Source organism: Pantherophis guttatus, chromosome 16 (genome assembly GCF_059756535.1).
Source record: "Pantherophis guttatus breed Tessera chromosome 16, ASM5975653v1, whole genome shotgun sequence".
NCBI lineage: Eukaryota > Metazoa > Chordata > Lepidosauria > Squamata > Colubridae > Pantherophis > Pantherophis guttatus.
In genome coordinates, this window is record NC_142078.1 from 16,024,562 (window position 1) to 16,048,833 (window position 24,272).

At 45.8% G+C, this 24,272-nt stretch overlaps 1 protein-coding gene across 1 annotated transcript in view; it reads left to right on the forward strand.

The window, feature by feature from the left end:
* MED27 (mediator complex subunit 27) overlaps window positions 1-24,272 on the forward strand; it is a 78,643-nt gene that overhangs the window by 49,160 nt on the left and 5,211 nt on the right. The window contains exons 4-6 of the mRNA XM_060684591.2: window positions 914-1,007; window positions 11,519-11,626; window positions 17,671-17,712. Coding sequence (XP_060540574.1) covers window positions 914-1,007; window positions 11,519-11,626; window positions 17,671-17,712 — 244 coding nt within the window. The remainder of the gene's footprint in view (window positions 1-913; window positions 1,008-11,518; window positions 11,627-17,670; window positions 17,713-24,272) is intronic.

Below are 24,272 nucleotides of genomic sequence, written 5' to 3' on the forward strand. Positions count from 1 at the left end.
CAGTTTTCAAAGCAGGTCAGGCTCGAGAACGGAGCCATCTGTCCCGTGTTAAAAACTCAAAACCACCAGCGCAGGGAAGGTGTCGGTTGCCTGCAATCAATTTATGGATGCAGAGGCTGCTGCCTTGTGCGGCGTTCACACACGCTTTGGGCCCGTGAAGGAAGGATGGGGAATGGGGCATTTCTGCAGAAGTGCCTCGGTAAGGCCACACGTGGGATACTGTATGCAGTTATGGTTGTCATGATATAAAGAAGGCGTTGAGACTCTAGAAAGAGTGAAGAGGAGCAACCAAGACAGATAGGGGCTAACTAAAGCATGCGAAAAATGGTTGCAGGAATTGGGGATGCCTGAGCAGGGGGTTGGACTAGAAGACCTCTAAGGTCCCTTCCAACTTTGTTATCCTATTCCTATTCCTTACTCTACTCTACTCTACTCTACTCTACTCTACTCTACTCTACTCTACTCTATCCCATCCCATCCCATCCCATCCCATCCCATCCCATATTCCATTCCATTCCATTCCATTCTACTCTACTGTACTCTACTCTACTCTACTCTACTCTACTCTACTCTACTCTTCTTATTCTCTTCTCTACTCTACTCTACTCCATCCCATCCCATATTCCATTCTCTACTCTACTCTACTCTACTCTACTCTACTCTACTCTACTCTACTCTACTCTATTCTTATTCTATTCTCTACTCTACTCTACTCTACTCTACTCTACTCTACTCTACTCTACTCTCTAATCCACTCTACTCTATCCCATCCCATATTCCATTCCGTTCTGTTCTGTTCTATTTTCTATTCTATCCCATCCTATTCTATCCCATTCCACATTCCCTTCTATTCTATTCTACTTCTAACTTTTTTCTTTTACGTGTAATGCAAATGTGTGTGTTGCTTTTGTAGCTACGTAGATGACGTGATCAATCGCATTGACCGAATGTTTCCGGAGATGTCTATTCACCTGTCTCGGCCCAACGGGACTTCTGCCATGTTGCTGGTGAGTTAAAACTTCATTGTTGTTGTTCTTATTGTTATTGCTGCTTCTGCTGTTGTTGTTTATAAAGCTTTGCGGCCTGGGGACATTATTGAAAATATTGCTTCAAAATGTACGGGGCGCCCTATCCATTGCTGAGAAATGATATTTCTGACGCACCTCGCAAATGCATCAGAACAATATATGGTATTTATCTAAACTAATAACAGATTAGTTATTAATCTGTTAATAACAGATTAACAGATCTCTACTCTACTCTATCCCATCCCATCCCATCCCATCTTCCATTCCATTCCATTCCATTCCATTCCCTACTCTACTCTACTCTACTCGACTCTTATTCTATTCTCTACTCTACACTCTACTCTACTCTACTCTACTCTACTCTACTCTACTCTACTCTACTCTTATTCTATTCTTATTCTATACTCTACTCTATTCTACTCTATTCTACTCTATTCTACTCTATTCTACTCTTGGCCTTATTTTTGGAGGGGGCGTCTTATCATTTTGGGGTGCATGGAGCAAGATGGGACCCCTCTTGCTGTCTTGCCTGATTTCCAGCTCTGCGTTTAAATATTTTCAGGGAGGGCTTATATTCAGGGGGGGGAGGATTATTTTAGCGCATGCACTCAATTGGGCTTATTATCAGGGGATGTCTTATTTTCAAGGAAACGGTGTGTGTGTGTATGTGTGTGTGTGTGTGTGTATATATAAATATAAAAATAACAATACAGGTAGTCCTCGACTTACGACGACAATTGAGGCCCAAAATTTCTGCAGTCAAGCGGGACATTTGTTAAGTGAGTTTCGCTCTGTTTTCCGACCTTTCCTGACACCGTTGTTCAATGAATCCCTGCAGCGGTTAAGTCAGTAACGTGATTGTTAAGTGAACCTGGCTTCCCTCAACGGTTTTGCTTCTCGGAAGGTCGGAAAAGGGAGTCGCGTAATCCGAAGGCAGTGTAACCGTCATAAGTACGAGCCAGTTGCCAAGCATCTGAATTTTTGATCACACGATCCCAGGGATTGTGTGATGGTCGTAAGTGTGAACAATGGCCATAACGTAAGTCACTTTTTTTTTTGTATCTTTGAATGGTCATCAAACCTGTTGCAAGCCGAGGACTCATTTTGGAAAGAAGTGAAATAATAAACAATGTTTAATCAAACAAAAATGCCTATTTAGGTCTATTTCTTTTCAACTCGAGGCCGTTTCCAGTAATGTTTGCAACAGGTGATGTCTAGACTGCCTTGAAGTCCATTTTTTTCCTCTCTCTCAATATATGTGAAAAAAGCTGAAAACTTAACAGTAATTCTCACATTTCCCAAATCTCATTGATGCAAAGATTTCTCTTGTGTTTTAAAAACAAAAGAGATTTTTTTTTCTTTTTTTTTTGTTTCCTTTCTCAAGAAAACTATTGGCAGGTTACTATCTCAGGGAGAAGTTACATCATAGAAATCTATTCTAGTTTAAAGTAACCTTTAGATAAGGAATAATCTGCCGTAACTTTTGTCATATATATTGATTCTGGTTTCCATACGTCTCTTGTAGACTAAGAGGTACATTGGAAAACAGTACAGTTTTTACATGTTTCTGTTTATTTTGATGATTCATTGTGGTTCATATAGAATTCTTTATTGGCCAAGTGTGATTGGACACACAAGGAATTTGTCTTTGGTGCATACGCTCTCAGTGTACATAAAAGAAAAAATAAAATATGTTCGTCAAGAATCATAAGATGCAACACTTAGTCATAGGATACTAATGAGCAATCAAATCGTACTAGGAACCAATAAAAGCAATATAAGTTGTAAAGATACAAGCAACATGGATAGAGCCATAAGTGGGAGGAGATGGGTGATAGGGATGATGAGAAGATTAATAGTAGTGCAGACTTAGTGAATAGTTTGACAGTGTTGAGGGAATTATTTGTTGAGCAGAGTGATGGCGTTTGGGAAAAAACTGTCCTTGTGTCTAGTTGTTCTGGTGTGCAGTGCTCTACAGCGTCGTTTTGAGGGTAGGAGTTGAAACCGTTTATGTCCAGGATGCGAGAGGTCTGTAAACATTTTCACAGCCCTTTTTAGTTTATAATATAAAATACAAAAATACAAAAGAAAATAAGGGAGGAAAAAGGGAAGGGAAAAAGTGTAGGGCAAAGGGAAAAAAGAAAGAAAAGGCATTGATTTCCATCTCCCTTTGGTGCAGTGGAATAAGATAATAATATCAAATCTTCCTCCCTCCCTCCCTCCCTTCCTCCCTTTGTTCCTTCCTCCCTCCCTCCCTCCTCCCTCCCTTCCTTCCTCCCTCCCTCCCTCCCTTCCTTCCTCCCTCCCTCCCTCCCTTTGTTCCTTCCTTCCTCCCTCCCTCCCTTCCTTTCTTCCTCCCTCCCTCCCTTTCTTCCTCTCTTCCTCCCTCCCTCCCTTCCTTCCTTCCTCCCTCCCTCCCTCCCTCCCTTCCTTTCTTCCTTCCTCCCTCCCTTTCTTCCTCCCTTCCTCTCTCCCTTCCTCCCTCTCTTCCTTCCTTCCTTCCTGCCTGCCTGCCACCTATTCGTTTTCTGTGACTCTAGGCAGCTTCCAAACAATAAAGAATTGATGTTTATGGTAAGTGATCGTCTCCATGCCATCAACTCTGGGGTTCAAACCAGTAGCGGTATTCACTTCCCTTCGCTACCGATTCGCACATGTGAGCTCGCGCGCGCCACCTCTGCACATGGGCAGAGCGTCAGTGATGACGTCCAGGCGGGTGGGCGGAGCTTCCCGCCGCTACCATTTCGCCCGAACCGGGTAGAACCGGCTCAACACCACCACTGGTTCAAACCGTATAAGAACTGCCTGACCTCCAAATTCACCTTGAAAGGTTGATCGGTTTGAAACGGTCAGAGATCAAACCGAAGCACTTCCACCCGCTCTAGATTCTGCTTGGGCATCTCTTCTGCCCTTGCTCTGCTTTCTCTCCCGTCCTTGGATTTCATTCTCGGTTAATTATGTATTTTGCTTTGTCTTTTATTTATAAGATACTGTTTATCGAAGGGTAGCGTATAAATTCTTAACTTAAACCGAATGTGACCTGACTTCCAATGTTCCTTCACTCCGGGGCTACATAAATAGAAGTATTTGCAATGCGATTTGGTTTTTTTTTTCCCCTCCCCACCAAAAGGTTGTATTGAAAGAAACCTGCACTTTTACAAGAGCTAAAAATGACAAGCTGTAAAAAAAAAATTTCCTTGAAGAGATTTCTTAAACTTGCAGAAGCGGAATGATGGGGACTTTTAGCCCAAATTCACCAGAAAGGCCATAAATTGCCCCGTCTCGAAGAGAGTTTCCGCCAACTCAGGAACCTACCACAAATTTAAAACTGAATTTTCTATCGCTGCCTATTAACCTTTTCCTTCCTGATAATTTGCTGAATCACCACTCACTCGTACAGTACAATGTACAATTAGTGACTGTTTGAAGTTACACCGGCACTGGAAAAAATGGCTCTTTTTCATACTTACGGTTATGGCAGCAGCCCCTCCCGTGATCACGAGATTAAAAAGCCGACTGGGTGACTTTGGGCCAGTCATCAGGAGACTGGGAGTTCTAGTTCCACCTTAGGCATGAAAGCCAACTGGTTGACTTTGGGCCAATCACCAGGAGACTGGGAGTTCTAGTTCCAGCTTAGGCATGAAAGCCGACTGGTTGACTTTGGGCCAATCACCAGGAGACTGGGAGTTCTAGTTCCACCTTAGGCATGAAAACCGACTGGTTGACTTTAGGTCATATCACCAGGAGACTGGGAGTTCTAGTTCCACCTTAGGCATGAAAGCCGACTGGTTGACTTTGGGCCAATCACCAGGAGACTGGGAGTTCTAGTTTCACCTTAGGCATGAAAGCCGACTGGTTGACTTTGGGTCATATCACCAGGAGACTGGGAGTTCTAGTTTCACCTTAGGCATGAAAGCTGACTGGTTGACTTTGGGTCATATCACCAGGAGACTGGAAGTTCTAGTTCCACCTTAGGCATGAAAGTCAACTGAGTGACTTTGGGCCAATCACCAGGAGACGATGAATTCTAGTCCCGCCTTAAGCATGAAAGCTGACTGGTTGACTGTGGGCCAATCACCAGGAAACTGGGAGTTCTAGTCCCGCCTTAGCCATGAAAGGCAACTGGATGACCTTGGGCCAGTCTCTCTCTCTCAGTCCAGCCTACCTCACAGGGTTGTTGTGGGGGTAAATAGGTGGAAGAAGGTACGTCAGGTGCGTTTGCCCCTGTGAGTTGTTTGCCAGCTTGCCTTCCTGCCTGGCATTATGATCTGCAGCCGAATGCCAAGGGGGAATGGCCACGTGAGAAGGTGGTCTCATCACCTGGTTTTTTTAATATCAAGGAAATCACTCCGAGCTCTTGATTGATGTTGACTTTCCAGCAGGCAATTAAGACAGATTAATGAAAGGTAAATTCCAGCCTCTCCATATTTTTCCCTCTCCCCCCCCCGTCCCCCCACCCCCCAAAAAGAGGGAAGAAAGAAATCCCTTGTAGAAGGGCCTAATTAGCCTGTTTGTTTGTTTAGCCGCTAATGGCTTAATTGCAGCCTATCCTGCTATTTACAAATAGGCGTCATTAGAAGAGAGCGGGTTGGCTTGATCTAACGGATAGTGTAAAGCTGGTCACGGCAGCTGAGGAAGGAGGAGGGAGAATGATTAGAAAAATAACTAGGAAGAAAGAGGATTAGCTTTTTATTCCAGCTGTTGATTGCCCAAATAAGATTTTCAGCCAATTAAGAGGACATAGCAAATACAACTCTAGCCGCCGTTAAAACATTCACAATTAAATATCTCAGTTCTTTATTTTATGTTTCTGGTCAAAGTCAACGTGTTTCTTTGTCATTTTTGTATTTGCTAAAAATTGGAAAAAAAGGAGAGAATGCCTACGGAAGATGAAGTTATCAAGAAAGTTACGGCATGTGCTGAAATGAGTAAACTGACATTTGAAATTAGAGAACAGGAAGATAAACAATATTATACGATATGGGATTTATTTTATCAAGGGCTAGATAAGAAAGCAGGGAAATGGAAGTGTGAAATATGAAATAAATGTAATAATAAAATATACTGCTCAAAAAAATAAAGGGAACGCAAGCAGAAGACGTCCGAGATCTGAAGGAATGAAATAGTCTTATTAAATACTTTGTTCTTTACATACAGTAGTTTATACACTGCTCAAACAACTAAAGGGAACACAAAACGACTGTTTTGTAGTTTTGGAGAAGACCAGCAGCAAGATGGATGGACGTTGACGATGGGGGCACCATCGGAAGACGTGGAAGACTAAGTTGGGGACAGATCCTCCTGGAGAAAACCTATCTATGCGGTCACTAAGAGTTGACACTGACGTGACGGTATCTAATCAGTCAACTAACGAATGGGAAGGAAGAGAAGACGAGGATGACCAGAAGCAAGATGGATGGACTCAGTTAAGAGGGCAACATTTTGAAGACCTGAAAGGACCAGGTTGAGGACAGATCATCACGGAGAAAATCTGTGCGGTTGCTAACAGAATAACTTGTAGGTCACCTGGTCCAACTTGAGGGCACACATTCAGTCAAACGCTGATAATATAAAAACTTGGAGGCGACCTAGTGAAATTTGGCGGTCGCTGGTCAAATGCAGCGGAAACCAGTTCTTTGTTACAAGGGAAATTAATGTTTAATCGTCTCGAAACGAGACGGTGGTAATTAAGGTTTGGAGCCACCTTAAATCCTCCATGCCATCAGCTGGCTGCAAAAATCACGAATTGCTTTCCATTTTTGTGTCCAAGTACGAGATCCTGGTTTTTGAAACGTTAATGTTGGGGGTATAAAACTAAAAAATGTGGGTTCCCCCCCCCCCCCAATCTGTCTTGTGTCTTTTATTTCATTGTACTTATCAGTATTCACACCAGGCAATTCCAATCTCATTAACTCAAATGACAGTGCAACTTTTGCTTAGAAAGGATCTATTCTTTTTTCCCCTAAATTCCACATCCATTGGGAAATTTTCGCGATGCCAATTTATTTTTGTCTTTGTTTTTATTATTATTATTTTGTCGGCGAGTATTTAAGGATAAGACCGAAGCGATCGCCTTTTGTCCTCTAAAATCATCCAGGAGCTTTAGATCTGGCCAGCGAGCACATTAGCACGACAGTATTTAAAAACAAGCTAGGAATGTAGCATAACAGAAGGTTGCATGTTGGCTTAACGTGCCGCCGTTCCATTTTCGGCTCCAAGAAACCTGGGGCGTTTGCCCTCCCCCATTCATATTAATTGAATTTTAGAGCGAGCTAGCAGATGTATTGATTTGAATTAAAAAAAAAATTTACATCAAGGTCGACTTGGAACACATCCTACAGGCGACATATTAAAAAGCCAAGTATTGTGTCTATTAGCGTATCGATAGAAATAACTGAAATTTAATGAGGGGGCCTCGGATTTTTATATATATATATATAAAAAGTCTGTGTAATGCAGTTTAAGCAATGCCGAATAAATAGAATAGCACTTAGCACTTAGATTTCTATACCGTTTCACAGTGCTTTGACAGCCCTCTCTAAGCGGTTTACAGAGTCAGCTGATTGCCCCCAACAATCTGGGTCCTCACTTTACCCACCTCGGAAGGATGGAAGGCTGAGTCAACCTTGGGCTGGTCAGGATCGAACTGCTGGCAGTCGGCAGAGTCAGCCTGCAATACTGCATTCTAACCCCTGCGCCACCACAATGGTATAGATATTTAGATTCCGGTGATAGTCCTATCCCACCGAAGTTTCATCCCTCATTAAGAATCTCTAGATCTAGTTTCCCGTCGCCCAGTCTGAGCCGAAGAAGCTCCTCGGAGGAGAAGCGAAACGTCTTCAAAGAAAAACCAAGAAAGTCCAATTGGCTCTTGGGGGGGGAGGGGGGAAGCACTTTTGGGACAACCAGGACCCGATGGTTCACTGAGAAGCTTCACAGACATTCAGCCAACGATACGTGGACCAGCCGCGTGATTTCAGGAGCAAGCTGGCCTCCCCACCCACCCACACAATTTCCCGCAACTCGAGTCTTTGAACCCGAATGTAAACGATAAACGCGACAAGCAAAAATCGCCATGTCCGTGTCCTTCCTCTTTTCGGAGGAGAAAGTGGAGGCAGGTTGATTTTATTTATTTTTTTTATCACGATAAGATTCGGGTTCTTTGATGGAGCAGTTGGTGAGGATGTCACATGCGGAAGTCGGACAAGCTGCGGCCGCCATCTCCTGCCTCTGCTTTAAAAGCAGCATTCCTCACCTTTGCAAGAGAGCCGCTAAAACATCTTTCTCTCTCTCTCTCTCTCTCTTTTTTTAATTTAAAAAAAAATGGCACTTGTCAGTTGCGATTTATGTAAGCTCTTCCATTTTTAATATCTGAATTTTAACATCGGGATGTCCTTTTCCTTCAGGAAAAAGTTTTGAGATCCGTGCTAAGCAGTTGGCTAAATCTTGCTATTCTGGTAATAAATTGCCTTCGCTTTGGGATGGATGAAGGAGGAGGGGGAGCCTGCATCCCCTCTTCCTCCTTTCTCTCCATCCCCTCCTCCTTTCTGTTCATCCCCTTCTCTCCATCCCTTCCTTCTCCTTTCTTGTCATTGCCTTCTTCTCCTTTCTCTCCATTCTCTCCATCCCCTCCTTCTCCATCCCCCCTACTCATTTCTATCTATCCCGTCCTCCTTTCTGTTCATCCCCTCCTTCTCCTTTCTCACCAACATCTTCTCTTCCTCACCCACATTTCCTCCTTTCTCTCCATTGTCTTCCTTCTCTTCATTAACACCTTCTCCTCCTTTCCCTCCTTCTCCTCCTCCTCCTCCTTTCCCTCCATCGTCGTCTTCTTCCTCTTCCGTTGCCGGAGGAAGCCAGAGTCGCTTAACAACCCTGTTACTAACAAGGTCCTAAAACCGGGGGCCCAACTCACCGAGAACAATCATCTCACTTATTAGCAACAGAAATTTGGGGCTCAATTTGGCCGTCAGCTGAGGACTACCTGTACTATCGTCCCTCATGGACTGCCTGCAATTATGCGTAACACACATTGTGCTATCACACAACCTTCGTTCTTTGGCCCGCTTTCTGGATCTGGCCGTTACGATCATCTCGTTCAGCCGCCTCCGATTTCCAAGTCCTCTGTCTTGGCTTCCTCAGTCGGCACAACAGTTGCTTGTTTTTCCGGGGTCGACACAACCTTGGTGCGAAGTTGGAAGCTTTTTGCGTTGCCACACACCTGTTGTGGAGGAATTTAAGCAAGTGTTGACAAGCTTAAGCGAGCACCCACCATGCCTAATTGTTTGGCAATGTCTCCATGCACGGGGCGGAAGTTCTTGCCGGTTTTTAAATCCAGAATCCAGAAAGCAATTCCGTTTTTAATTGAGTAGGCCGTCTTCAAAGCGAGGATGAAGCCCCATGTTTCTCGAGTGGACCGGACACTCCCCACCCCCACCCCCTTGTACGCCTTGCAAGTGGTGAGGTGGTCTCCGTTATACAGGCAGCCCTCAACTTAACGACGCAATGGAGCCCCAAATTTATGTTGCTGTTGTGGCCCGCCAGCGGCCTGCGTGGATTGTTGCTGATCCCGACAACGAGGAGGCTGGTGTGGTGCTGCGCCAGTAGCCTGTGCAGCCGGCGCTCGAGTCGGACAGTGAGGAGGCTGAAGAAGATGTGGTGCCAGAGGCAGGGATTCAGCCAGGGCCTTCAGAACCTCCAGAAGCTCCCTTAAGTGAAGAGGACGAAGAGGAGGAGCCTCTTCTCAATGCACGGGCACGCAGAGCTGCCAAAAGGCAGGAGTGGTTCCTTAGGAGGAGGTCTCCTCGAGAGTAAGGCTTGGGGCTAATTGGCCACTCCCTTAGCCTATTTAAGAAAGAACGCCACTTGCAACAAACTGTAGAGAACAACTTTAGTTCACTCTCTTTCGTGTCTGCAAAACTCTGCATGCGCAGAGGTTCAAAAACAGGTTAATGATGTCTGGGTGGAGCCTCGCGCTGCCACCGCTACCGGTTCGCCAAACCACACACCATCACCGCTACCGGTTCCCCCCAGAACCGGCGCGAACCGGTAGCATTTCACCCCTGGTCCTAAGTGTGAAAAATGCTCCTCAGTCTCTTTTCTCAGCGCCGTTCTAACTCTGAACGGTCACTAAACGAACTCCCGTAAGTCAAGGGCTACATGTATATGCATTTGGGACGGATTCCCCGGAAGCTGGTTTTTAAACCTATTTTATTTTATTTCTAAAGCCTGTCTTCCATATTCATTTATCTTTCCCTTATTCGTTGGCTCCCTTCATCATTCTGTCCCAGATTTTTGCAAATTTCAGGGTTGCCGTAAGCAAGCTAAAATTCCCCCGCAGTCATTTGGCGGACAACGACGCTCAGAGGATGAATCACTTCGTAGGATGCCGGAGATAACCGAGCGCTGAGAATTTTATCAATTTTCTCTCGGTTGAATTGAAAAATAATAATAAAATAAAATAAAATTGAGTTAAAACTGTGACACCAGCTTCATACCTAGGCAAAGATGGGACCCTTTAAACCAGGGGTATCAAACTCAATTTCACGGAGGGCCAAACAGGGCGGTGGTTGACCTCGTGGGGGGTGAGCGTGGGTGACTGGGTGGGCGTGGCTGACTGGGTGGGTGTGGCCAGCTTGATCCCACTCGCCAAACTGCTGGCCTGATGTTTCCTCTTCGCACTGGGTTCACCGGGCCGAAGCAACGCAAGCCGGCCCCTTATATTTTCCAGGACGGCCTCATGGGCCGGATCCGACCACATCGCAGCAGTGATGAAATCCAAATTTTTTTACTACTGGTTCTGTGGGCGTGGCTTGGTGGGCGTGATATAGCTTGGTGGGCGTGGCTTGGTGGGCGTGGCAGGGGAAGGATACTGCAAAATCCCCATTCCCTCCCCAGTCCTGGAGGAAGGATACTGCAAAATCTCCATTCCCATCCCACTCCAGGGAAAGGATCCTGCAAAATCTCCATTCCCTCCCCATTCCAGGGGAAGGATACTGCAAAATCCCCATTCCCACCCCACTCCAGGGGAAGGATACTGCAAAATCCCCATTCCCACCCCACTCCAGGGGAAGGATACTGCAAAATCCCCATTCCCACCCCACTCCAGGGGAAGGATACTGCAAAATCCCCATTCCCTCCCCACTCCTGGGGAAGGATACTGCAAAATCCCCATTCCCTCTCCACTCCAGGGGAAGGATACTGCAAAATCCCCATTCCCATCCCACTCCTGGGGGAAGGATACTGCAAAATCCCCATTCCCACCCCACTCCAGGGGAAGGATACTGCAAAATCCCCATTCCCACCCCACTCTAGGGGAAGAATATTGCAAAATCCCCATTCCCTCCCCACTCCAGGGGAAGGATACTGCAAAATCCCCATTCCCACCCCACTCCAGGGGAAGGATACTGCAAAATCCCCATTCCTTCTCTGTATTTACATGGTCACAATTCCTTTTTTCTGTGTTTTTCTTTCTTTCGTTCTTCCCGCAGGTAACTTTGGGAAAGGTATTAAAAGTTATAGTCGTGATGAGAAGCCTCTTCATCGACCGGACAATAGTCAAAGGTTTTCATGAAAATGTCTACACGGAAGATGGCAAGGTAAGCGTCGCTTTTGCATCTCAAATGAAATGAAAAAAAAAAAAAAGTAATAAGTTCTGGTGAGTGTGACTCGCTCCCTGTTTACATCCAGTAGATCTGAGCTGGGTTGCTTTCTTGTGGACATTTCATGACCCAGCTGGGTAACATCATCAGTGCTGCATAATGGAGGACAGAGAGAGGGAGGAGGACTGTGGGGTCCTTGGTGCTCTCTGAGCTTGCTTGTTTCGCAGATGTTTCGTTACCAAACTAGGCAGCAGAATCAGCACCCTGTTGATGTTCCCTAGTTAGGCAATGAAACCCAGTCCTCCTCCTTTCCACAAATCCCACTTCCTTCCAGCACTGATGATGTTACTTAGTTGGGTCATGAAACGTCTGCAAGAAAAAACAAACAAACAAACGAAAAGATCACTAAGGACCTCAGAGTTCTCCTTCTTCCCACTCCTCTCAACAAACCTCACTCCCTTCTAGCACTGATGATGCAACCTAGTTGGGTCATGAAACGCCTGCAAGAAAACAACCAAGCTCAGAGAGATCCCATTCCCCTCCTCCTCCTCCTCCTCCTCCTCCTCCTCCTCCTCTCCCTTCTAGCACTGATGATGCAACCTAGTTGGGTCATGAAACGCCTGCAAGAAAACAACCAAGCTCAGAGAGATCCCATCCTCCTCCTCCTCCTCCTCCTCCTCCTCCTCCTCCTCCTCCTCCTCCTCCTCCTCCTCCTCCTCTCCCTTCTACCACTGGGGTTGATGCTACCTAGTTGGGTCATGAAAAATCTGCATGAACCGTGATGGCTCAAAACGACTCCCTGAAGCTCAAGGAACACGGTGACAAGCCCGCGTTGCAACTATTCTCTTCTGCCATTCCCAAACTTTCCTTCCACCCAAAGGCATCCCCATGGGCTTCCTTTATTTACCTTTTTAACGTCAGCAACCTTGAGACGCATCCAGTTGGTTCCTATCCTGACCAACCCACCCCATCCCCAGCCATCGTGGCTTTCCCCCGGCCCTTTCCACACTCTCCTCCCCCACCGGAACTCACCATAACTTGGCAAACGAGCTCAAGACTTATTCTATTCATTTTATTTATTAAATTTGTTTGCTGCCCGTCTCGCCACGAGGGGACTCCGGGCGGAGGTAGGGATTCCAAGGCTCCGTAACCGCCTGGCCAGACACACCTCCAGGTTTGCGCCAGGTAGGACTCGCACGGATCCGTTAACCCACCTGGGCTATGTTAATGCTCTGCCTTCGTTAATTACCGCGTATCAATAAGCGAAGGAAGCTTTTGTGCCTTCCAGCGAGAAGGCCTCGCTCGTATCAAAGGCAGAGCTTCAAAGGTAGGCAGAGCTGTCTCCCAAGTAATTTCTGATCCCCGTATTCTTCCCACTTCAAAGCCCGAGCTGTATGTTGTGTTTGGGTGAAGGGGAGGGTGGCGGGGAAGGAGGGAGGGGGCTCCCCCCCTGCCGAATCGGATTCCTCTAATAAGTGTTGGCACCGGCTCTGTTTGATATTAGATGCAGGGAACATTTTGATTGGTGATCGCCTTTGAAATCGTTCGGACGACCTTCAGAGAGCGGCCCCTGGTTGTTTGCGCCAGGGAGAACGGGGTGCGCGGAAGAGAAAGAGAGAGGGAGAGAAAGGGAGAAAGAAAAGAGAAAGAGGGGGAAGAGAGAGAGAAAGAGAAAGAGAGAGGGAGAGAAAGGGAGAAAGAAAAGAGAAAGAGGGGGAAGAGAGAGAGAAAGAGAAAGAAAGAGGGAGAGAAAGGGAGAAAGAAAAGAAAGAGGGGGAAGAGAGAGAAAGAGAAAGAAAGAGAAAGAGAGAGGGAGAGAAAGGGAGAAAGGGGGAAGAGAGAAAGAAAGAGAGAGAGGGAGAGAAAGGGAGAAAGAAAAGAGAAAGAGGGGGAAGAGAGAGAAAGAAAGGGAGAGGAAGGGAGAGAAAGAGGGAGAGAGAAAAGGGGGAAGAGACAAAGAAAAAGAAAAGAAAAAGAGGAAGAGAGGGGGGAGAGAAAAGAGGTGGAGGATGAGAAGAAGAGAGAAAGAGAGGGGGAAGAGAGAAGAGAGAAAGAAGGAGAGGATGAGAGAGGGAAAAAGGGAGAGAAAAAAGGGAGAGGGTGAGAGGAAGAGAGAAAGAGAGAGAGGAAGGAAAAGGGAGAGGGTGAGAGAGGAAGAGAGGGAGAGAAAGGTGGAAGAGAGGGAAAGGGAAAAAGAAAGAGGAAGAGAGTGAAAGAGGGAGAAAGAGGGAGAGAGAGAGGAAGAGAGGGAGAAAAAGAGAAAGGGAGAGAGGGAAAAAAAGAGAGAGGGAGAAAGAGAGAGGGAGAGAGAGCGTGAGAGAGGGAGCCCCAATTTAATTCGCATGCGGGGAGACGCCTTGAAAATTGCGCTTTTCAGCAGCTTCTCCCCCACCCCCCCAAGTTAACAAATGTGTGTCTTGATTGAAAGTGAAAAGTTGAAGAATAATAGACCTGCAACCCTCCTTCGTGTAGCTCGCCCACTTCATTTCGACCTCTGTGTGTGTGTGAGTGAGTGTGTGTAAGGATGGAGGCTTTCCAAGCCCTACATATGCTTTTCCTTCCTTCCTTCCTTCCTTCCTTCCTTCCTTCCTTCCTTCCTTCCTTCCTTCCTTCCTTCCTTCCTTCCTTCTTTCTTTCTTTCTTTCTTTCTTTCTTTCTTTCTTTCTTTCTTTCTTTCTTTCTTTCTTGTGGTTTAATTAAACCTTGGGGAGCCTTAAGAGCTGTCCAGGTTGAACGATGTGGGTCCTTGTCCGTCTGGATGTTGAGGGATGCGTTGAGCGCCCATTTTGATGGCGCCTCTCTTGTTCTCGGTACAGTTCAATTCTTTTCAAAATTGAAGAACCCGAAGGGGTGGGGTGGGGGGAAAACCCAAGAGATTTATCCATGGTAAAGTCCACTAACCAGGGTTGGCAGGTGTAGCTGGAACAGGGTCGAGTGGGCGAACTACACCTTCTAAGAAGACCATCAGCCTCTCCATCCATCCATCCATCCATCCATCCATCCATCCATCCATCTAATCTCTCTCTCCATCCACCATTTACCTACCTACCTACCTACCTACCTATCATTATCTATCTATCTATCTATCTATCTATCTATCTATCTCCATCCATCTATCTTTCATTTCTCTCTCTCCCCCCTCTCTCTCTTTCTTTCTCCATCCATCCATCCATCTAATCTCTCTCTCCATCCATCATTTACCTACCTACAATCCTACCTACCTATCATCTATCTCTATCTATCTATCTATCTATCTATCTATCTATCTATCTATCTATCTTCATCCATCTATCTTTCATTTATCTCTCTCTCCCCCTCCCTCCCTCTCTCTCTCTTTCTTTCTCTCTCCATCCATCCATCCATCCACCTACCTACCTACCTACCTACCTATATGCATCCATCTATCTTTCATTCCTCTCTCTCTCTCTCCCTCCCTCCCCATCCCTCCCTTCTATCTTGTCATCCAGCTCCCTCTCTACCTTCTATTATCTGTCTAGAAGTTTTCAAGAAAAGATTGGACAACGATTTCTCTGAGAACCATCGTTCCTTGAGCACCCAAGGCCCCTTCCAGCCCTATGAATTGATGTCCTTATAAGACGGAGGGAAGATAAAAACACCAGTAGGCTTGGAAGAGTCTGTTACATGCTCTTTCTTTCTCCCTCCCTTCCTCCCTCTCTCTCTCTCTCTCTCTCTAAAGTAGAATCCTAGTCTCCTTACAGAGTAAGTTTCCTAAGCTGGTCTACCTCACCAGCTTTTCAAGGCCGTGGGGAGCCCCCCTTTGTCTGCATGGCCAGTTATCTCCATCCCTCCGCCCCATCTCTCCACCCTCTCTCCCCTCTGTCGTTCGTTGGGACTTCTTGTCCGTGACCTCTGTTCTTGTACACCTGTCAAGTGCCAGGCACGTTCGGGAGGGTTTGATGAATAAATAATAGCAATAACTAAAATATTAATTGAGCCATACTTCTGGACAGGAGTGGAAAACAGCGAGCTATTCACCGATATTTGGAATTTGAAAAGAATTAGGCCACACGCCTTTGCTGGGAGGGAGGGAGAGGGTTGCATAAGCGATAGAAACGTTGGATTTATTTATTTATTTATTTGTTTGACAGAGAGTGCTGTGTAGATGGCACTGTAAGCTTAAATACTTGATTGTTAGTGTTTAAAAACTTACCAGCTGAGCAACTGCAGTGATCCACTTAGCCCACCGTGGTGAGAAAGGTTGAAAGAATAAGGGGCAAAATTCACTTAACAACTGTCCTGCTCGCAACAGAATTGTTGGGCTCAATTGTGGTTGTATTTATAGCACTTTGGACCATGTGACTTCAGAATAAATATTACAAATAAGTAAGATTTGCCTTCCCATCTAATAAACAGCAAGTGGAACTCCAGTGATCTGCCTGTATTCCGTGCCGTGTTATATCTCTTGATATGCAAATAGTTGGATTTGGGATAAATGCTCAGCAAGACTCCAAATTATTATGGCTCCTTTCCCCCCCCCCCCCCCGTGTATAAATCTGTAGTAGCAGTTTAATCATGGGATCCAATATTTTGGGGAGGGATGAACAGAAAGCTACTCTTGATTTACTCCCAACTTTGCTGAACAAAGAGCAGATCTCTCCTTCGAAGCTAAAAATAGGAGGCAAAACCTGAGCATCAATTACTTAGCTGTGTCTAATTTAATTGTCTAATGTTGCCCTCTCCATAAACTCATATATCAAGATAAAGGTTTCTGGCCTTGACATTATAATCTGAAAATATCCAGTTTACAGAATGGATAACTTTTGTTCGCCTATTTTTTTAACTCGGGCGTAACATCCGTCCTCACCTCCCAGTCTCCGGATCTCAATGTAATATTTAGCAGAGGGAGTGGGGGGCATTTTATTTATTTCCCCGCAGGGCAGAATTCTGCCTTAATTCAGCTAAATGTTTTCTGTGTCACTTGTCACTGAATTACTTATGTTGTGGACACAAAGATGCATCAAAGCATTGAAAGATGCCTTGTTATAAGCACCGTTTGGGGGACTGTTAAATATTCATGTGGATCAGCACAATCTGTTCCAACTGACTTGAAGCAATCTTGCAACCGAACATCCGAACAGCCCCGTCTGAGTGAGTTCATCCTGGACCCAGGAATATGTCCCTCTAGGAGAAACTTTGGAAGTTCTGAAGACCAAGGAGAGTTAGCCCTTTGTAGCTCCTGCCACAAAGAAGGCAAGAGAATAAACAAGAGTTGAGAGGCGCCTTGGAGGTCTCCTACTCCTCAAGCAGGAGATCCCAGACCATTTCAGACTGATGGTTGTCCAATCTCTTCTTGAAAAAAAACCTCCAGTGATGGAGCATCCACAACTTCTGGAGGCAAGATGAATTTTTTTCTCACTATCAGGAAATTGGGTTTCCCAGGAATGTTCCTGTTGGGTTCTACCTAAAATTTAGGATGTTCATTTGGAACAGACCGTAGCTCCAGCCCTCACCTGCAGTTCTCATTAGCCTCTGAAGTCTGTGTCTGTCTTGTTGGGTTGCAGAACCAAACCAGACAGTTATAGAGGTGCAGATGACAGACTCAATAATTCCTCTGTAGAACTGTCCTCAATCATTTTTGCCCTCAATTTTGCCCTCCATCGTTCCCAGCATTCGGCTCTTCTCCAGGGAGTCCTTCCTTCCTTCTCATTAGGTGGCCAAAGGATTAGAGTTTCCTCTTCAGGATCTGGCCTTCTCAAGAGCAGTCAGGGTTGATCTCCTCTAGGACTGACCGGTTGGATGGTCTTGCAGTCCAAGGGACTCGCGGGAGTCTTCTCCAGCACCAGAGTTCAAGGGCCTCAATTCTTTGGAGCTCAGCCTTCCTTATGGTCCAACTTTCACAGCCATCCATTGCAACTGGGAAAACCATCGCCTTGACTATACGCACTTTTATTAGCAGGGTGATGTCTCTGCTTTTTAGTATGCTGTCTAGATTTGCCATAGCTTTCCTCCCCAGGAGCAAGTGTTGAGTTGTTAGAAGTATGCTAATACAGATTCTTTTTTTCTTTTGCTTTCTTCCCTAGCTTGATATATGGTCGAAGTCCAGCTACCAAGTCTTCCAGAAGGTAAGGTATCTTGGCTTCTAAAGAGGCCCTCCTTGTTTACGGAAATGAGATTGAATTTTGCTAGACTAATGAGGGTGATCCTGTTTGAACTGAAATCCCCAGGATTCTTAATTTTTTGGAGCTGAACCTGAAATGCACAAAGTTTGACCTTGGCCAAGTTCTCTCGGATAAAAAGGAAAAGCTTTGGGGAGGTATGTAACCGCCCAGTCCTTAACTAGCATTAAAACTCAGAATAGCGTACTTAGTTAGTCTTTTACTCCGGAGGGAGGGTGAGAATTAAAGGATTAGAGGCAGGGTTTTCTTTTCTCCCCCCCCTTCTCGAAATTCAGGCCTCGTTTTTGCGTGAGAGAAGATTTTCTAATGCAAAGTAGCTGAGAACAGAAGCCACGGTGATAATCCTTCATCAATAAACGCCTTAAACTTGTTACAGCTAATGAAGCAGCTTTTGTTTGGGCTGCTAAAAAACTTTTTCCCCTCCTTGGACCTCTCTTTCCCTAACCTAGACCAGTCCTTGACTTAAAGCCATTTGTTGAGTTGGAAGTTACAGGACGGTGCTGGAAAAAAAGGGGACCCGTGACCGTTTTTTTCACACTTACGACCGTTGCAAGCGTCCCCCCGTGGACCCCGTGATCAAAACAACACTGGGTAACTGGCTCATATTTATGAAGGTTGCAGTGTTCTGGGGGGGAAGCCAGATTCACTTAACAACCGTGTTACTGACTTAAAACCTGCGGTGATTCACTTAACAACTGTGGCAAGGAAGGTGGTAAAACAGGGCAAAACTCACTGGGCAATTGTCTTGCTTAAGGAACAGAACTGTTGAGCTCAGTGTTGTAGCTGTACATTGAGGACTACCTGTACATTAAATGAATAGGGAATGATCATACAAATTGCCTTCAATGGGACTATAAATTGAAGTCAATAGTTTTCAGTGATTTTCATCAGCCCACGTCGTACTGGATCCTCCTCATATCCATTTTTTTCTTTAGTGATTGGCCCAAAGTCACCCAGACAGCTTTCATACCTAAGATGGGACTAGAACTCCCCATCTCCCAGTGATTGGCCCAAAGTCACCCAGACAGCTTTCATACCTAAGATGGGACTAGAACTCCCCATCTCCCAGTGATTGGCCCAAAGTCACCCAGCCAGCTTTCATACCTAAGATGGGACTAGAACTCCCCATCTCCCAGTGATTGGCCCAAAGTCACCCAGCCAGCTTTCATACCTAAGGTTGGACTAGAACTCCCCATCTCCCAGTGATTGGCCCAAAGTCACCCAGCCAGCTTTCATATCTAAGATGGAACTAGAACTCCCGATCTCCAAGTGATTGGCCCAAAGTCACCCAGCCAGCTTTCATATCTAAGATGGGACTAGAACTCCCCATCTCCCAGTGATTGGCCCAAAGTCACCCAGTTGCCTTTCATGGCTAAGGCGAGACTACAACTCCCCATCTCCTGGTGACTGGCCCACAGTCATACAGCCGGCTTTTATGACTTAATGCAGGACTAGAATCAGTATCTCCTGGTGATCGGCCCAAAGTCACCCAGCTGGCTTTTGTGCCTAAAGTGGGACTAGAACTCACAATCTCCCAGTTTCTAACCTGGTGCCTTTTGCTGGGGCCAAACTGGCTCTGTCAAATGTATTACAGAAGCCCGGAGGATACAGAGACATACCTTCTGCTAAACATGTACAATTTTTATCTAGAAAGTAATACGGAATCAACTGACTTTAGTATTCAGAGACATTTGTCATAGATAAATTGCATTTATTTTACCCTCATTTCCCAGGATAATCAGACCGTTGTTTATTTGGGGTTTGTCACAGACGTGCGTGCAGCGCGTGCAGGAAATATTGCCGAATGTTACCCTTACGCCTTGATTATAAGAGATCGATGGGTACCTTGGCAGACAATGTTATTAAGTTTTTATAACTAGTTTATTTGGTTTGGATTGTTTTTTCTGGGTATCCGTGTAGCTGCTTGCACGAGGGTGGGTGTTTTGAACTTGGAGGGAAATGAAATAAAAAAGAACTAACTTCCCCTCCTGCTGCAAAGATAACTCGGCGACAAATAAATCAGGAGGATGCGCCAAACGTTTTGCAGAATCCCGTCACTCCTGGCGTGATTAATGATGTTGTTTTAATATACACTTTTTTATTAATAATTTCGAGTGGTCCCTTAAAACTTCACTTGATTTACGTAAAAATATTTCAAAAAGGAGAAGCAGGGAGAAGTTGTCTCCCCTTTGGGTGGGAGGAGACGAGCGAGCCGTTTCGGCAGATCAGTACAGGTTCTCCTACTTGATCAGGGGGCTGGACTAGAAGACCTCCAAGGTCCCTTCCAGCTCTATTCTATTCTAAGGACAATCTACTCTATATAGGAAAGTAAGCTCAGGCTGAATTTCAGCACCTTGGACAGCTTCCAAGAGAATTTGTAGGGTTTTTTGTGTCCTTGTGACTTTGGTTGATCTCAAAAATAAAACCTTAAGCAGAGTCCAACGTACTATATAGAGTCCTCTACTTACAGCCATTCATTTAGTGACCATTCGAAGTTGCAACGCCGCTGAAAAAAACTACATTACAACCGATTTTCCGCACTTGGGACCCTCCCCACAGTCATGTGATCAAAATTTAGACGCTCGGCAACAGATTCATACTTACGACCGTCGCAGCGTGCCCAGGGTCCGGTTGACCCCCCCCCCCTGTTTTGTGACCTCCCAAGAAGCAATGTCAGCGGGGGAAGCAGATTCGCTTCACAGCCGCGTGACTCACTTAAGGACGGCAGCAATTCGCTTCACCCACTGCGGCGGGAAAGGCGGTCAAATGGGACAAAGCTCACTCAACAGCCGCCTCGCTTAGCAACGGACGTTCGGGGCTCGATTGTGGTCGTAAGCCGAGGACTATCTGAATTGGGGCGCGTGACCACCAAAAAAAAACACCCCACCACCACCCCAAACCATAAGAAGTGGCGAGGGGGGGTAACACATTGCAAGAGACAATTGCGAGCAATTATTGCCAATAACACACACGGAAGGGATGAGGAGATGCCCCCAAGGCACCCCCAAACCACCCTCCCAGTCTGAAAAATTCGCCCGCATTTCCCCAAAAAGCCACATCCGGACCCGTTTCCTGTCAAACTGGGAATATCTGCAGCTCTGCTTTCATGTCACTATTTCCAAACTCCGTCGAGATCTTTTCTTGGGTTATTAAACTCCAGGCATCTTATTTAATTTGATATGGTTGGGGGGGGGGTGGCGTCCAGCTCCCCGAAGACCCATTATAGCTAAAAAAAAAAAAAAAAAAAACCATTCAGGTTTTCACCAAAGTTCACCCCCAGAGTTTTTCCTGAGTTCCCAGGTGGGGTGCTGGGCCTTTTTGTTCGTCTTGGCGGAGCCAGCAGGGAAGAATCGGAAAGAATAGAGGCCATAAAAACGCATCACAAAAGGGCCGAGAGAAGTCGGGGACGTCTCTGCCTCTCCTTGACATTTTAAACCCGGCGGGAAGAAGGAGCAGGGGTGGAGCCCTCCGACCGTTGAAATAAACCAAGAAAATAAAGAGATTCCCCCCTCGAAACAAAGAAAAGAAAAGCAGCCTTTCCTCCCACCCAGCGCTCCGTTCCGAAAGGCCATCTTTTGCAAAAGGAAGAGAAAACGTTGGCGATATCGATCGGGTTTCCTCTCCTCCCATCGGCAGTATGTTGTTGTTGGTGTTATTGTTTTGGGTTGGTGGCTGAAACAGCCTCGTGGCCTTTTACAACAAAGGCAGGCTAGCCCAAGAAAAACACCAGTGGAAAATAGAATACAGGCAGTCCTCAGATTACAACAGTTCGTTTAGTGACCGTTTGAAGTTACGACGGCACTGGCAAAAAGGGACTTACAGCCGTTTTTCACACAACCATTGCAGCATTCTCCCCCCCTTGGTCACGTGACCCAAATTGGGATGTGTTTGGCAACCGGCTCATATTTATGACGGTCGCAGTGTCCCGGGATCACGTGATCCCCTTTTGCAACCTTCTGACGAGCACAGTCAATGGAGCAGCCCGATTCGCTTAACAACCGTGCTCTTAATTTAAGAACGGCAGGGATTTGCTTAATGACTGTGACAAGAAAGGTTGTAAGGTTTGGGCAAGATGGATGGATGGAGAGATGGATGGTTTAGTGGATGGGTGGAGAGATGGAGGGATGTGTAGATGGATGGGTGGATGGGTAGGTGGGTGGATGGATGGATGGATGGATAGATGGATGGATGGATGGTTAAGTGAATGGATGAGTGATGGGTGGTTGGGTGGATGGATGGATGGATGGATGGATGGATGGATGGTTAAATGAATGGATGGATGGATGGGTGGATGGATGGGTGGATGGATAGATGGATGGTTTAGTGGATGGATGGAGAGATGGTGGGATAGGTAGATGGGTAGATGAGTGAATGGGTAGGTAGATGGATGGATGGTTAAGTGAATGGATGGATGGATAGATGAATTGATGGATGGATGGACCAATGGGTAGATGGACGGAGGAACAGTTGAATGGACAGATGGACACTCACATACAAGCAAGATGCCCAAAAGCTGAACGATTTCAGCAAGACATCTCAGCAGATCTATCAAGAGAGGGATGATGGGCCTCCAAATCCACTTCTGTTGCTGGGTGGCCATTCTCCTTTCTACATTTGATAAAGCCAGACGCTCTGCTTCGTCCAATCTCAGCTTCCCTGCCGTTCAAAGCAGCCCAACCAAAATAGCACCGCGTTGGCACTCCCCCTCCAAATGACCCTGGCAGACTGGTCGGAGGAGTAGAATCCGCCTCTGTCTGAGAAATGGATCGCAAATACTCAAGAGAAAACGCGAGGGAGGTTGTGCAGATGATAGAGACAGATTCGAGGATGTTCAGCCTCCTTTTACATCATTTTATTTCCACCATCCATCAGCTGGGCCTTCAAGCTTGGGAGAGTTGATAAATGCTTTTAACCACCGTTCCTTTTTCCTTGGTGGGTTTTAATGCTTCCTTCTTCTTTCGACGGTCTCGTCAACGTTTGCTTTCGAAAAAGGAAGAAGCAAGAAACGTAATCATTAAGCAGAAGATGCTCACAACAAGAAAGGCCAAGTTCAAACCAGATGTCTGCAAAATAATAATAATAATAATAATATTCCCCAAAGGACCATCGTTTTATTTTTTGGTGTGACTGTGGAGAACACATGTTGTTATCTAGTTTGGGTAATGAAACTTCTGCAAGAAAACAACCAAGTTCAGAGAGCACCAAGGACTCCACAGCCCTGTTCCTTCTCCTCCTCCTCCTCCTCCACCACCACTCTCTTTCACCTCTGATGATGTTACCTAGATGGGTCATGAAACATCTGGAAGAAAAGAACCAAGCTCAGGGACACCAAGGACCTCAAAAAGGTATCTAAAGGTCAAATCACGGCAACTGAGCCAAACTTAGATTAACATTTAAGTAAGTTCAACTTAGTTTAAACCTTTAGATACCTTTGGCCTGGATGACCTGAGTCTCATTTCTGTCATTCATCGCCCCGAGGAAAACCATGGAACGAAGGTAATTGGTCCAAAGTCACCCAGCTTTTTTAAACTATATCTTTAAATAAATAAATAAACAAACCCACCCACCCCTCTCCCCCTTTGAAAGAAAAGTTTTGCAATTAGAAATTGAAATAGAGCCGCAGTTGGGAAGGAAGGGACGTTACAGGGTGGAGCCCCCTCCCTCCCCGTCAAAACGGCCTCCGAATTCGGATGGACAAATTAAATATCTCGAGTTGCCTTTCCCCGTCATGATCCGTTCACACTAATGATCTCGTAAATCACTCCACGGAGGATCTTTTCCCCTAAACTGAATCTTTCTCCTTGGTCAAAGCAAAAGCTTCTTGAAAGACATCGCCCCGTTCTGGGGTGGGGGACGGACAACGAAGCCGGAATGTCTTTGGGGTGGAATATCTTCGTTAAATCAATGGGGCGATTTCGCCCTCCGTTCTTTTCTTCTTCTTCTTCATCTTCCTCTGCGTCTCCTTTGATGGGGTTCAAAACGCCGGCGTTTTTCTCTTGTTCCTCTGAGCTGCTGCCCGACGCCCCTTGTTCTGTTGGCAAAATATGATTATAAGGGTTTTCTTTTTTTTACCTTTCAGCAAAATCTCATTAGCCGGCTATTAAACTAGCTCAGTGTGCTTCGTGCCCCCGTTCAGTTTGTTAATGGCGGTGCCTCTTTCTCTCCAAAGCAAATTAGTGGTTGTAGTGTAAATTCTTCTTCTTCTACTACTACTACTACTACTACTACTACTACTACTACTACTACTACTACTACTGTAGCAGCAGCGGTAGTAGTAGTAGTGCCTTTCTGGATACAGAATAACAGAGTTGGAAGGGGCCTTGAAGGTCTTCTCGTCTAGTCCATTGCTTAAGCAGGAAACTCCATACCATTCTGGACCAATCTCTTCTCCCTCCCTCCCTTCCTTCCTCCCTCCCTCCCTGCCATCCATCCTCATCTCTCTTTCCTCCTTCCTTCCTTTCTCCCATCCATCCTTATATCTCTTTCCTTCTTTCCTCCCTCCCATC